This window comes from Zonotrichia leucophrys, chromosome 21 (assembly GCF_028769735.1).
Source record: "Zonotrichia leucophrys gambelii isolate GWCS_2022_RI chromosome 21, RI_Zleu_2.0, whole genome shotgun sequence".
In the NCBI taxonomy this organism is placed as follows: domain Eukaryota; kingdom Metazoa; phylum Chordata; class Aves; order Passeriformes; family Passerellidae; genus Zonotrichia; species Zonotrichia leucophrys.
The window spans coordinates 4,104,862-4,119,094 of NC_088190.1; the positions used below are offsets into that span (position 1 = coordinate 4,104,862).

The following is a 14,233-nucleotide window of genomic DNA, read 5'->3' on the forward strand; positions in this document are numbered from 1 at the left end:
CCCTCAGAGGTTGGTTACACTAACAGCTTTATTGAAATGCAACACTGGAAAATCTGCCTGGCATTTTTAGAATCATTTAAGTGCTGCACAAAGGAAACCCCAAAAGCTCAGGGGTCCATCTAAGGTAGGAGAGACTTGGGTGGGTTTCTTGTCTCTTGGAAAGGGGTCAAATATGGGATTAAACAGCAGGACTTGTAAAGAGGGACTGGGGCAGTGAGTTACAGGAGACTGAAATCTTTCTCTTTTGCTTTTAAATGAACAAACAGCCCCAGAACCTCTCTGGAGAGTAAGCAGAAAACCAGCTGCACTTGTATCTGCATCTGTCTGTGCCAGGCTTGCCCTGAGCCGCTGCCCTGCTGTTACAGTGAAGCACAGCCAGGGGTCAGAACTCTGACAGGAGGAGCAGGGCAGGGCAGCTGGGAGAGCACCGGGAAACAGCGGCACAGCTGGGGAGTTCAGCAAAGGCTCTTCCAGGCACCACACGGGGCAACGGCGAGCCCTGACCGAGAGGAGAAAGCAGCAGAGGGCCGGTGCAGAGTGCAGAGGTAACGCTTTAATGGGACCGACAGGGCGGGAGAGCTCGGGCCCGGGAAGGCCGGAGCAGTCCCGGGCCAGTGCAGCACCGGGTGAGAGCAGTCCCGGGCCGGAGAGGTCCCAGGCCGGAGCAGTCCGGGGCCGCTCGGGACCCTCCCGGCCGGGCCGTGTCAGGGCGCGGTTCCGGTACCGGTTCCGGTGTCGGTGCCGGTCTCGGCCGAGCCGTCCGCAGGCGCAGCCTCTGTTTGCTGCTCGCGCTGTCGCCGCCGGCGCAGCCTCTCGGCGCCGGTCACCGTCATGGGGTGCAGCGGCAGGAACCCCGCCAGCCCTGCCCGGTGAGAGGCGGTGAGCGCGGCACCGAGCGCGGCCCGCCCGCCCCTTCCATCCCCGCTCCCCCCAGGCCTACCCAGGAGCTTCTCGGCGGGCCGGGAGAGCTGCGCGCCGCAGCCCAGCCAGTAGCGCAGCCGCTCCAGGTTGAGCCCCGCCACCTTCTCGCCGTGCGCGTTGGGCAGCGGGTCCAGGCAGCCGAGCTGCTCCAGGTACTTCCCGTCGCGGGCGCGCCGGCTGTTGGCCGCCACGATGCGGAAGAACGGGCGGTTGGTGCAGCCCCCCAGCGCGAAGCGGATGATGACGTGGCCGCCGCGGCCCCTCAGGAGGCGGCTCCCTGCGGAGAGAGCGCGGGGCGGTCACGGCCGGGCCGGGCCGGGCCCAGCGGGGCCGCTCCGGGCCCGCCGCACTCACCGAGCTGCACCATGGCGGCGGCACGGCCCGCGCGCGGCGCGCACAGATGACGTAAGCGGAAGGAAGCCGCGCGATGGCTGCCGGGAGTTGGAGTCCATGGGGATGACGTCATTGGGCAGCCCCACGTCACAGCGATTCTGCGGAGCACGGACTCCCCAGGAAAGGAGGGTACGGCCCCAAAATACCTGGACATTCACAGGGACCGTGCGCGCGTGTGTAAAATACTGAAACTGCAGAGTTTGTAATTTTTATATCTATTGGCAAATAACGGCGCTTTCTATAAAAATTTATTTTAAAATAACCCCCCGTATCTGCTGCATCATACACAGGGTTTTAGAATATAAGAAATCCAGATCTACCTTAGCCAGTGCATCTCTATCCCACGCTTTTCCTCTTCCCTACCAAACTGCCCCAGTTTCTTCAGCAGAGGGAGCTCCAGCTTTACCTTTGTGCCGCCTCGCCTTTCCCGAGGATTGCCCAGAGGAGCTGGGAGCGAGTTCCTGCTTCTGGAGCCTTCCCTGGCAGCAGCACCGACCCAGCTCTGCTGGGCGCCTTTCCCTGGAGATGTGCCCCGGCCTCACCCCGACCTGGCAGCTGCTGACAAAGGTGCCCTGAGGGGAGTTAAGGCCTGAAGGATGAAGCTGCTGAGGAGGAGAATTCCAGGGCTGCACCGCGCTCTGCTCCCCCTGCAGACTGGGAGCGGGTGAGGGACAGGCAGGGGACGCTGCTGGAGGTGGCTCCAGGTTCATCCCTGCCTTGCCAAGCCCCTTTCCTGGCTGTCAATCCCAGCACAAACTGGTACCTGCACACTGTGCACATCCCTTCCCTCCATCCCCCTCCCGTTTTAGGATGCTCAGCTGCCTCAGCCCCACCTGCAGGACGATGTCGGCCCCTCTGGGGCTCCTGATGCTCCTGGTGTCGGATTCCAGCTGGAAACACCCTGAGTGCTTTGGAAAGGCTTCCCAAGAAACCAACTTCTCCTTCAGGAACCTCTCACCCAACACAACCTGAGCCACGAGTGGTTCAACCAACTCAAGCACCAGAATTGCACAAAATGACCCCAAAAGCAGCCCTGTCCCAGCTGGCAGGGTGGCTGCAGTAGCCTTGGAAACCTTGGCCATGCTGCTGCCTGCCTGGCTGAGCTTTTCCTCTTTGCTTTGTTCAGTTCAGGGTTTTCCTCTTCTTTTCCCAAGCAACAATCCTGGCAGCAGAACACAGCTCTGTGCTGGAGGTGGGGATGCCCATGGAGCAGCATCTGCTGGTGGATCAGAAACCTTGGGAAGGGCCAACCATGCACGAGTACACAACACACACACGATGTACAAAACACACACAAAATGTACACAACACACACACACAATGTACAAAGCACACAGCAAACACAACATACAAAACATTTATTCAGACCAGCCTGCCTGCACAGGATGCTCAGCAGTGGTTCCACCCCTGGCTCTGGCACCCCCAGCCCCCCAGAGTCACCCCCTTGCCTCGAATGGAGCACAGAACACAGCAGGGAAGGCAGCAAGGCAGGAGATCCATCCTCTCCCCTTTCAGAGATCCATCCTCTCCCCTTTCAGAGATCCTTCCTCTCCCCTTTCAGAGATCCATCCTCTCCCCGTTCAGCTGCTCCCCAGCAGCCAGCAGAGACCTTGGCAGGAGTCAGGGCTGGCTCAGGGCCACCAGCCCAGCCCAGCTGGGAGCCAGGGAGAGCCCTGGTGCTTCTCTGGCAATGTGCTTCCCCTTCCTCAGAAAGAAAAGACATCCAAAAAAAGAAACATTTCACTTTTCCACTTGGAAAATCCTTCTGCAACATCAGTTTGGTGGCTTGGAAAAGTCTTGCAGGAAGAGAGAGGGAGAGGAGATGAGGGATGCACTGGGTGGTCTCATTTCAAACACCACAAGTGACACTTTTGGCATGTCCAGCCTTCATTTACTTCACAGCAGCAGAATTGTGGTGTTCAGGTTTCTTTCCCCACAGTCCCAGGGAAAAGGAGTCCCATCCTTGTGCCACAGCACGTCCTCCACGTGGCAGCTTCCAGGCAGCCCTGGCTGCTGCTGCCCCCACACACCAACCCCCTCTGGGCACGGTGGGTTTTAAAAAACCCTCAACCAAGCAGCATCACAGATTCCTCTATATTTTTAAGGCATTTGCTGGCCCACGGGCATTTTCTCCTGGATCTCCTCATACTTGGGCGGGGGGGTGAGGGGCTCTATGGTGATGGGGACGCTGCTGTTGCCCTGTGCCAGGTTGAGCCGGATGTCCTTGAGGTGCAGCTTCTCGGACTTGATCCTGCGCACCTTGAGGGGCTTGAGGCGCTTGCTGAGGCGGGAGCTGTGCCGGCTGGGCGGCCGCTCCGGGCCGGGCTCCGCGCCCGCCGCCCCCGGCGCCGCCCCGCCCTCCTCCAGCCCCGCCAGCGACTCGTACGAGGGCAGCGCCACGCTGAGCCTGTTGCTCCTGTCCGAGTCTCTGGGCTCCGAGTAGCCCGTGTTCATCACCTCCTCGTAGCTGGGCACGTAGTATTGCGAGGAGACGTCTTCATCCTCTTCTTGGCTGGAGGGGAAAGAGTTAAGTGTGGGTAGCACAGCTTCGTTTGGGAAGGGGATGGAGAGGGAAGAATAAAACCACCCCACCCCACCAGAAATAGTTTTTGCCCTTCTCCATTATATGCCAGTTTCCTTTTGCTTGACAGAATAAATAGTGACCCCACCTAGGTTCAGACAGATTTTATTTTCTTGTGACTTATGGCCATATTTCATCATCACTTTCTCTGCCCACAGACCCTTTTCTATTGCCCAGCAGTGATTTCTTCCCTCAAGAGAACATCAGTTTCTCTCCTCTCCTCCACTCACAAAAATCAGTCAAAATACATTGGAAAAGGACACCACCCCTCTGTCTTTGTCATTCTGATGTCTTATGGGTTGGGTACCTCAGGTTTTTCTGCAAAGAGATTGAACTCTATGCCACCATCTATGCACAGGTACCTGCACACAATACTTGCCATTTCTTTGGCATTCTGAAGTTAACTTTCCAATTAAACATAAAAAATCAGTTTTCTCTGAGGATCTGCAGACCAGAGGCAGCAGAGCCATTGTCCCCTCCTGTCCCCCTGCACCCCACACAGTCTCAGTGCTCCCCTCTCTCCCTGCACAGGGAGCCCTTCCCCTGTGCCTGTGTTTGTCCAGCCTGTGCCTGCTGTGGCAGCAGCCTTTGCTCTGCCCCACACAACTCCCTGAGCAAACAGCTGAGCCCTGCAGACTTTCACCAGGTCTAAACTCCAAGGCTCTTTGGCACCTTGGCTGCACCCAGCCAGGCAGAGCCAGCCCCTCTCCTGCATGATGAGTTACATTTGGGTAGCACAGCTTCATTTGGGAAGGGGATGGAGAGGGAAGGATAAAACCACCCCACCCCACCAGAAACTTCTCCATTATGTGCCATCTGGCTGCTCTCTGTGTCACCCAGGACCCTGCTCAGATTCCCTCAGCTCACTCCTGTGTGCCAGCCCAGCAGTGGCACCTCTCCCCATGCTGCCCTGGCCTCAGCTCTGCCCAGACCCCACCTCACACACCAACAGGGCTCCCTTCCACTCACAGCTGCACAAATGCAGCCGGGCTCATTCCTTTCCCAGCTCCAGGACACACCAAAACCCTCACTATGGTCTGTGCTTCCTTATTTCAGCACAGGCTGCCTTCCTCCGATGTCGCTGTAGGACACGAAAGAACACGAGCTCACATTGCTGCTCTCAAGGTGAAGAAAAAAGGGAAGTTTATTTTCTGACTCCAACATTTATAGTTTTCTAAGAGTGACAGTGCCACTTCTCCAATGACACTGGACAAACCAACAGTCTATCAACTTTCTCTTCTTCTATAAAACAATGCAAAACAATGAGTTATTTACAGCAAGTGTGTGATAAAGTTCACTACAAGAACATAAACATCAGAAGGCTTAGAAAATCTTAAAAAATCAGAGTGACACTCCAGATCCTCCTGAGTGACAACATCCCTTGGCTTCATTCCCACCCTTTGTCCCCAGCCCCTCCTCACCTGTCCTCCTGCTGCGAGGGCTCTGTGGACACCTGGCGCTGCACGTGGCCGACGGAGAGCTCCTGGCTCTGCCTCTTCTTGTCGCGCACGCTGAGGCACAGGGAGAGCAGCAGCAGCAGCAGCCCGGCCCCCACCAGCACGTAGGCCACCGAGAAGGTTTTGCTCCTGAGGATGCCGCCGGAGCCGCGCTCGGGTTTGCTGCTGTTGCCGCCGGGTTTGTCGGGGGGCCCGAAGCCGGGCACCAGGTTCCACACGGCCATGATGATGCCCAGCACCAGCATGCCCAGCCCGATGGCCGTCAGGGCGTAGTGGGAGCCGTTGGCCCGGGACTGGGCCATGGCTGCGGGGGGCTGTGCCCTCGTCGCTGTCACCGCATGGCTCGGGGCACGGCGGCTGCGGCCCTGCTGGCATCAGAGCTCTGGGGACACGGGGAAAAACCAAAACAGGGTGTGACTCCATCACCACTCCATCACCAACAACCCTCACAGCAGAGCTCACTATTGTAATCACACTTTTCAGCTGATCTGCCTTCAGGATTATCCTCACAGGAGCACAATCCTACTCACTGCCTCACACACCCCATACATGCTCATAACGACACAACAAGGTGCTCTCCCATCCCTCACCACCTCAGTCCAAAACTCCTCCACATGAGAGTGGTGAGTGCATGGCACACAGCAAAGGCTCTGCAGCCACCACAGCACCAGTTTATCCACTGGAATCTCAAGCTGATCCTCTCTAGTATCATCCTAAGCATTAAGGAGCTATGAGCCAGCATGTCACAGACATCTTTTATGAAAAATCCTTTCCTTATGTTTTTCCTCCTGAGAAGCTGAGAGGCCTCAGGAACAACATGTAAACAATGGTTATCTGCTGCTGTGGAATGCAACAGCTGGATCTTTGATTGGCCCATGTTGGTTGTTTCTAATTAATGGCCAATCACAGTCAGCTGGCTCAGACTTTCTGTCCGAGACACAAGCCTTTGTTATTCATTCTTTCTTCTTCTATTCTTAGCTAGCCTTCTGATGAAATATTTTCTTCTATTCTTTTAGTATAGTTTTAATACAATATATATCATAAAATAATAAATCAAGCCTTCTGAAACATGGAGTCAGATCCTCATCCCTTCCCTCTTCCTTGGACCCCTGTGAACACGGTCACACCAGCATTGGCCTTTTAAGCTAAAGAAAGAGGCCTCTCCCCCTCCTTAATTGTGTGCCTCAACTAAACCCCAGCCCCTGATTTTTTATCATGCTTACTTCATGATTTACCTTCTCCTTAATCATCCCACCTAAACTCCTGTCATTGGTATTGATAAACCCCCATCTACCAAACCACCCATTGCCCCAAGCACCACTCCCTGAGCCTGAGCATCTCACAAAGCTCAGCCATCTCTCCTCAGGCTGAGGAGTTCATGGCAGGATGGAGCAGGGTAGATCCTTCCTGGATCCTTCCTCATCCCCATCCTTCTCTACTTTCTCAGCTGTAATATCCACCAACCTTTGAAAGCCATCCAATCACTGATGTTTGCTAAGGGCTTAGGTTGCCTGTGCTTAGGAGTGTGATAACTGACAGCTTCACAGCACCAAAAGAAGGCCATCAAAATCGATTTCAAGAGCTGTTGCCAATACAAACCAACCTGGAAATGCTCAGCAACACCCCTCTAGCTGAGCAGCTTCTCCTCTCCCCCTGTTTGGGAGTGAGCAGGGCTCCTCACAGCACTGGCTGCCTGCCCTGGAATGCCTTCCAGCCCAGAGAACAGAAACCAAAACTGCCTCCCTCCCATCCAGCTCGACCCTGTGGCTTCCCCTGGCTGCTGCTGGCAAGGGCTGACAGGATGGAGAGCCCTTGGCAGGGCTCAGGCTCACTCCAGGCCGGCTCTCACCCTCCCTGGAGCAGCACACACTGGTGCTGAGTGCCCCATGCATCCCTCAGGGATGTCGAGCAGAACACTCCCAGCCAGCCAGGCCACGGGTGGGAACTCCTCCTCTGACTGTTCTCCAATCACCAGTCACAAATGTGCTCGATTTCCAAAAATAAACACCCAGAGCCGCATTTCCTGCCTGCTTGCCTCCCTGGCCTCTGGTCCAGTGACCCATGGGTGGGCAGCTTGCATCCTCACAGCAGAGCTGCCCCATCTCCAGCCCAGTGAGCCCTGCAGGTCTGTGGATGTGCCGTGTCAGGGATCTCTCCTTCCCTCCCTGGCTTCTTTATGCAGGTTGGGCTGGAGGGGCTGTGGTCTGTGCTGTCAGTGGTGCTGTATCCACACACCCCCTCACACCCTTCAGCTCAACCCTCCCGAGCTCAGAAGTTTCATGTTTGCTTGTTTAGCTTGAGTGCACGCCCAGTTTGCAGGGTCAAGGGCCAGAATAGAACACAAGGGAGTGCAGCAGGAAAAGACTCGCACGCCAGCCTGGGGAGGAGGAACCTGCAGAGGAACCTCCCTGCCCACTGCCTGTGCCCCAGCACGGCTGGGGAGGCTCCAGGGGGGTGTCCCAGCCCCTCTGCACACAGCCCTGGCCCCACAGGGCTCTGGGCAGGGTAAAGTCTGGTCCCTCGTGGTTTTTTGGGGTTCTGGGACAGCCAGGAGCTGCTGATCCCAGCGCAGTGGGAGCTGCCACAGGCAGGCAGGGACAAGCCCATCATTCCCTGCCTTGCCAGCTCCAGCACAGGTTCCTGTTCTCTGTGCTCTGGAGAAGGAACCCACTGAGCCCAGCTGTAATTCCATCGCAGTGAGCAGCTGTTGAGGATGTGGAAAGCACTCAGAATGTCCTCAGCTGGATTCCCAGAGCCATCCTCCCACCCAAACACTTCCAGGCCTGCCACTGGTGGTACCAGCCCTGCTCTCTGCCCTCCCACACAAAGGTTTTGCTCTCTGCTTGAGCCCTGTGGAGTTTTTCCCTCACCTGATGATCCAGCTGAGCTCCCATCCTTGCCACAAACACATCAGCCAGCCAAGCCTTCACTCGAGAACAGCTGTGATGGCCTCGGGGCAGGAAAACCGCACTGCACCCAGGGTGGGCACAGAACACACCCATGGCTGGTCACATCCACCCATGGTATCCAAATCTCTGTGCCTGCTCACCGCCTCTGTGCCTCCCCTCAGGCACCCCAGCCCTGGAAATGGGCAGGATTTCAGCTCCTACGTCACCCCTGTGCCTGGAAGTTTTTTACAGATCCATTGCAGTGCTACCCATCAGGCCAGCAATCAGATTAAAGAGGAGACTTGCTATTCCAGTCTATTTCTCCATTGAATTAGCTGCTCTCCTGCTTCCCAGAGCCGTTCCTATCTCTGCTCCAGCAGTGCCCTGACGTCAGGATCCCGGGAAGGAGCTGCTGCTGCCTCTGCTCAGCTCCAACCCTGCCTGGAACCTCATCCCAGCACCACAGAATGGTTTGGGGTGGAGGAGCCTTAAAGCTCATCTCATCCCACCCCCTGCCATCAGCAGGGGCTGCTTCCACTATCCCAGGTTGCTCCAAGCTCATCCAACCTGGCCTTGAATACTCCTATGGATGGGGCAGCCACAGCTTCTCTGGGCACCCTGTGCCAGGGCCTCACCACCCTCACAGGAATTTCTTCCTAAATATCCAGTCCAAATTATCCCTCTTTGACTTTAGAATCATCTCCCCTTGTCCTTTCACAGCAGGCCCTGTAAAAAGTGTGCCCACATCAGGTTGGCGAGCAATGCCTGAGTTTATCAGCCCCTAGACCTCCTTCCCTTTCCCTGCAAACCAGACCCCTCCATCCATTCCCTGCCCGTTCCCTGCCCTGGCAATGATTTACACCAGGATCTCCAAACCATTAAACTCCTCCAGCACAAGCCCGGGGGCACCCACACCTCCTCCGGGCTTCCCGCACCTCTGCCCTACTCCTGCAGCTCCGGAGCCTTCCGGGATGCTCTTGCGACATCTCCCCCTGCTAACCGGGCACGGGAAGGTTCGGGATAAGCCCGTTCTCAGCACCACATGCCCCCAAGGCTTTGGCACGGCTGCCGGGCGGAGCAGCAGCAGGAACAGCTTCCCTCCATGGCACACAGACCCCCGGCAGGCTCAGCCCGGATCCATTCCCCACCCCGGTGCCCCGGGAGGAGCTGAGGCCCCGCTGGTGCCTCAGGAGGAAGCCCGACACCCCCTGGTGCCCTCACAGCGCCCGCGCTCCTCTGCCCTCCGCAACCTTTGGATTTTTCCCTGCCATGACATCACCGTCCCACTCACGCTCCAGCAGCAGCACCTTTGTCACGGGATGGCGGGAGGGGAGGCTGCAGCGCAGGGAACAGGGCGAGCCCCGATGCACTCACCAGACACGGGATGAGCTCCAGGGCTTCCTCACCCCCATAGAGACACAGCCCCTCAGAGCTGCCTCCAAAAACCAGGCTGGGACTGCACCACCAGTCGCACAACTCATGTTCTGGAAAATTCTGGGGGGAAATGAACCTGTTCTCCAACCATCCAAAGATTCCAGTCTCCTCTCTGTTAGATTACAAGGCTCTCCCTTCATCTTCATGCTTGCACCCAGAGAACCTGCTCATTAACCTCCTTCCCTGCTAATTGCTGGCCAGGCACATCCTCAGGAGCTTTTCCTGCAATGGCCACAGCCTCGTGTGTTACACAGGGGCTCAACCCACCAGGGACACAAAACTCCATGTGGGGCTCTAAAAAGCAACAGGTCAGGACTTGGGAGGTATTTTCACAGAGTCCCAGAATGTTTGGGTTTGGAAGGGATCTTTAAAACCATCAGCTTCCAGCTCCCTGCTGTGGTTTCTCTCTTTTTGTCCCTTTTTGCTCCCCTGTTCCCCCTGCCCCAGGAGCAGGGGTGTTTCTGGCCAGCTGCAGCCCAGGGATGCAGGGAATAGCCAGAGAAACCCAGCTGAGTCACAAAATAAGCACTGCTGCTGATTTAGCCAATTTCTGATCTTTTGGACAAATCCCAGCCCATTTCAGAGCATCTCACCAGGGAATAGGAATCTGCAGGGACAGCCCCACACAGACTATCAGGGCTTTCCCACATTTTGCTTACCCTTCCTGCCTGGAGCACAAAAGAACACATCCACATCTCCATTGCCCACAGCATTCCCTACAGACACTTAACAGTTATTTTACCCTCTTTCTTAAATTTAATTTTTAACAACCCCTCCTCAGAGCTGTACCTTGTAGGGAACAGTGATGTTTTCCTCAAACCTTGCCCAAGGCTCTCCCACTCAGAGGCAGCCCAGGGCCCCCAGCTCTGGCACTTCCTGCCCAACAAGGGCAAAGCCCATTCCCAGGCTCAGAGTGCTGCAATCCACCCAGCTGGCCGTGGCCTCCACAGCAGAACAACAGTGACCCACAAAACCCCCATTTCCACAAAGCTGTGCCTGGCCATTCCCAAGCCATGTGCACCTGTCCCTGGGAACTGTGGGCACGGCTGCCAAGGGTTTCTGAGGTGGCACAGATCACACAGGGCACGGTAGCCAAACTGCAGGGCTGCAATCAGGGCTGTGCAGCAGCCACCACCTCGGCCTTTGCCACTGAGATACAGGAATCTGCCTCCCACACTGCTGCTCCCCATAATTCCATTATTTCCATCCAGTGGCAATGCACAGGGACAGGGAGTCCTTCCACGTCTGTGTTTCAGGACATTGCCATTTGTTCTGGGGACAATGCTGCCGTGGGCACCCAGGCCACGCTGGCACCGCTCTGGGCAGGTCAGTGAGCCCTGGCTGGGTCCTGGTTGCTGTGTAAACACTGTCCTGGGGCTTTTCCTGCTCCAGCCTCTGGGAACTACTGCCACACGAATGCTCCCACGCCCAGCTCTGCTAAACCAGGCAGGGGGGCTTGGGGTGATGCCTAGGGTTTTTAGCTTTTAATATCTTTCATATATTTCATATAAAATATATTTAATATTTTTCATATATTTAATATTTTCCATATATTTCCATAGCTTTGTAGGTTGTTAATGCACGGCTGTAACTCCCAGTACTTTTCCTATCTTTCCTCTCTACATTTAGGAACAATAAGCTAACCTTAGATACACTTTCCCAAAATGCTGTTTAGTCTTATTCCAAGAACAGAATCGACTACAAGGATGTCCTGTTTTCCAAACAGAATCTGGACCAGACAAAACAAAAGTGGAGCAAAAAAAAGCCTCTGGACTGCTTCCAGTGTGGCAGGACCCTGGAATTATTACCTAATCAAGTAACATTTTAATTGGAGAGTATATGATAAGTATAATAATCGACTAACCTTATAAAAATTGTACAATTACTATACCACGTGTGATTTTTGCCATATTGTGTACCTGAAAGTAAAAGTTTGCTTTTGCATCCACTCTGATGTTGTTGGGAAGATCTGTTCTATTTTCCAGGCAACAGGGCTGCTCCCCTCTCTCCAGGGAGCCGAATTCCTTGTGCACCTAGGCCTGGGAAAGCACACCTGCCTGGGAAAATCCCAGCACTCCTTCCTGCTTTCCTTTGGACACCACTTTGCACCCCTGAGTTTGGAATTTTATTTTTTTTTTAAATTCTAATCTGCTGTTTCAGCTGAGATAAAGCCATTCCTCCGCAGCCTCCCCCTGGTTTTTGTTGTGGGACCTCTCCCCAGATAACACCCAGACAAACACACCCAGAGCCTTCCAGCATGGGGAGGCGTTATCCACCTGCCCTTCTGATGTCCTCCAAAGGGGAACCAGCATTTCTGCTTCCTCCCAGCCCCTCTGGAGTGCTTTAAGCACCTCTGGAGCCCCTGGATGATTATCCCCCCTTCCTGCAAGCCACCAAGCTGGCACTTCTCACTGGCTGCCATCAGCCTCGCCAGCACCGCCTTCCTCATCCTCTGCCTGGATTTCCAGCAATGTGTTTTTCCCCAGCACAGCATCACCTCTCCCTGTGCTTTTCCAACCAAAGAAAACCCACAGTGGACAGCCAGGGAGCTCCCAGGGGAGGAAGGGAGTGAGCAGGGATGCTGGAGGGCACAGAGCCAGCCTGGGGACAGGGAGCAGCCAAGCGACACGGGGCAGCCAGGCTCAGGGCAGCCGTGTTCCGCAAGGTGGGCACAGGTATTTTGATATGGAGGGAGGTTTGCTGGGGATTACATGGCTCCAAGCCACCTGCACCGCTCACACAGGATATTTAGCTGCTTTACAGAGCCCTGACATCAGTTTCTGCCTGTGAAATACACTAGGAATGAGAAAAGCTGGAGCAGCACGGGGAGGCAGACACACAGCTGGGCTGCTGGAGGGATCCCTCCTCCCAGGCTCCAGACAGCCCTGCCCAGCCCCGGCCCTCTGGCATCTCCTACAGCACCACCACGGCGCCAGGCACTGGCACTCAGCTCTCTCCAGGGCACCGGTGGCCAAACATTCCTCCTTCCCAAGGCTTTTCCAGCCCGTGTAATTACACAGCTAAAATCAAAGGCGTTTCACATACTTCCGAGTCACCCGAGTCCAGGGCTGGGCTCACCAGCCCCACACCCACATGTTCTTCGCTGACACCTGGGAGGTTTTCCCTTTCTGCCTCTCATGCCAGGACATCCAGGGCTGCGGACAGATGCAGGATGCTTGGATTTGTTGTAGAGGGATGTGTTGTGCCAGTATCCCATCTGGCAGTGGCCTAGGTCTGCTCCAGAGAGGCTTTAAGGAGCTGCAAAGCCAGGACCACACCTCCAGGTGCAGCTTCACCTCACCAGGCTCCGTTTACCACACAGAGCCAAGGGTGACCCATCTCACACGGGACAAGCTCATGGAGCTGCTGGATTCTGCTCAAGCATCCACACTTCCCAACAAAACCAGCTATGCTGTGCTCAGTGATGCACATCCCCACCAAAAATCCAACACCAACATCAGCAGGCAACCACTCTGGACACGCTCGAGATACACTTGCAGGTTTGCCGAGCCCCTCAAGGCTCCAGGCCGTTCCTCCATGGGCGGCAATGGCACCACAGGAAGGGCCGAGCCCCGGCGCTGGGCTCACGGACAGCCCGGCCCCGACCTGACCTGAGGGAATGTCCTTCTCCTTGGCTTTGTTTGCTCTCCCGACAGCCTGGCTCGCACACGGCTCCTGCACCTTCCCGGGGACGGGCACGGCCACGGCGGGCTGGGGACCCGTGTGCCGCCCCTGTGGGCACCGGCCCGGGTTCGGCGGGGGCATTCCCTGGCGCCCTCCCTGCTGCTGATCCTCCCTCAGAGTGCCACTGAAGGGTACCCAAAGCACAGCCACTCTGCCCCCGCTCTCAGCACGGCCAGCCCGGTGCCTGCCAGGGCTGACGACGTGTCCCAAGCCCAGGTGTCCCCAAGGGTGACCCCAAGGCCCCGCCGCTCCCCACACGGCGCCGCTCCCAGTCCCTCACGCTCCCGCTCCCCCACGCGTGTCCCCGCTCTGGGGGCGTTTGCTCCCGCTTTGAGGGTGTTTGCTCCTGAGGGTGTTTGCTCCTGCTTTGAGGGGCGTTTGCTCCTGCTTTGAGGGGTGTTTCCCCCGCTTTGTAGGTGTTTTCCCGAGCTTTGGAAGTGATTCCAGCTCAGCCCGAGCCGGACTCGGCTCCGACTCCCCTCTAGTCCCGTTCCTGGTCCTGTTCCCGTTCCCGGTGCCGTTCCCGTTGGGACTGAGCCCAGCCCGCTCCGTTCCCGTTCCCAGAGCTCCGAAGGCTCCCCGAACAGAGGGTCCCGTCCCCTCCCGGCTCCCCCGGCCCCACGTACCTCCGGCAGCGGCGGCGGTGGGTCCGGCGGGGCCGCTCCGCCCTCCCCGGCCCGGCCTCCGGGGCGGCGCTTCCCGGGACCGGCCCCGCCGCTCCCGCCCCGGGCACCGGGCTCCGTTCCGGGAAGCAGCGGAGGGGCGGAACCGAGACTTCCAAAAGCTGTAGGGAGACTCCCACAAACTGCCAGGGAGACCCCCAGAACCAGGCGTGGGTCACACTGGGGATGCCGATCGTGTCACCCCCTCGGAGC

General features: G+C 56.7%; 2 protein-coding genes across 2 annotated transcripts; both read right to left on the reverse strand.

The window, feature by feature from the left end:
• Positions 1 to 533: 533 nt before the first annotated feature.
• On the reverse strand, positions 534 to 1,409 carry MRPS16 (mitochondrial ribosomal protein S16). Its single transcript, XM_064730814.1, has 3 exons — positions 1,276 to 1,409; positions 941 to 1,198; positions 534 to 862 (listed from the first exon to the last, which is right to left on the reverse strand). Exons 1-3 carry the CDS (start codon positions 1,385 to 1,387, stop codon positions 705 to 707), a joined length of 528 nt encoding a protein of 175 aa, XP_064586884.1. The 5' UTR covers positions 1,388 to 1,409; the 3' UTR covers positions 534 to 704.
• A 1,238-nt stretch (positions 1,410 to 2,647) lies between these two features.
• TMEM51 (transmembrane protein 51) lies at positions 2,648 to 14,188 on the reverse strand. The gene is made up of 3 exons (XM_064730813.1): positions 13,985 to 14,188; positions 5,317 to 5,734; positions 2,648 to 3,826 (listed from the first exon to the last, which is right to left on the reverse strand). Exons 2-3 carry the CDS (start codon positions 5,652 to 5,654, stop codon positions 3,415 to 3,417), a joined length of 750 nt encoding a protein of 249 aa, XP_064586883.1. The 5' UTR covers positions 5,655 to 5,734; positions 13,985 to 14,188; the 3' UTR covers positions 2,648 to 3,414.
• Positions 14,189 to 14,233: the final 45 nt, after the last annotated feature.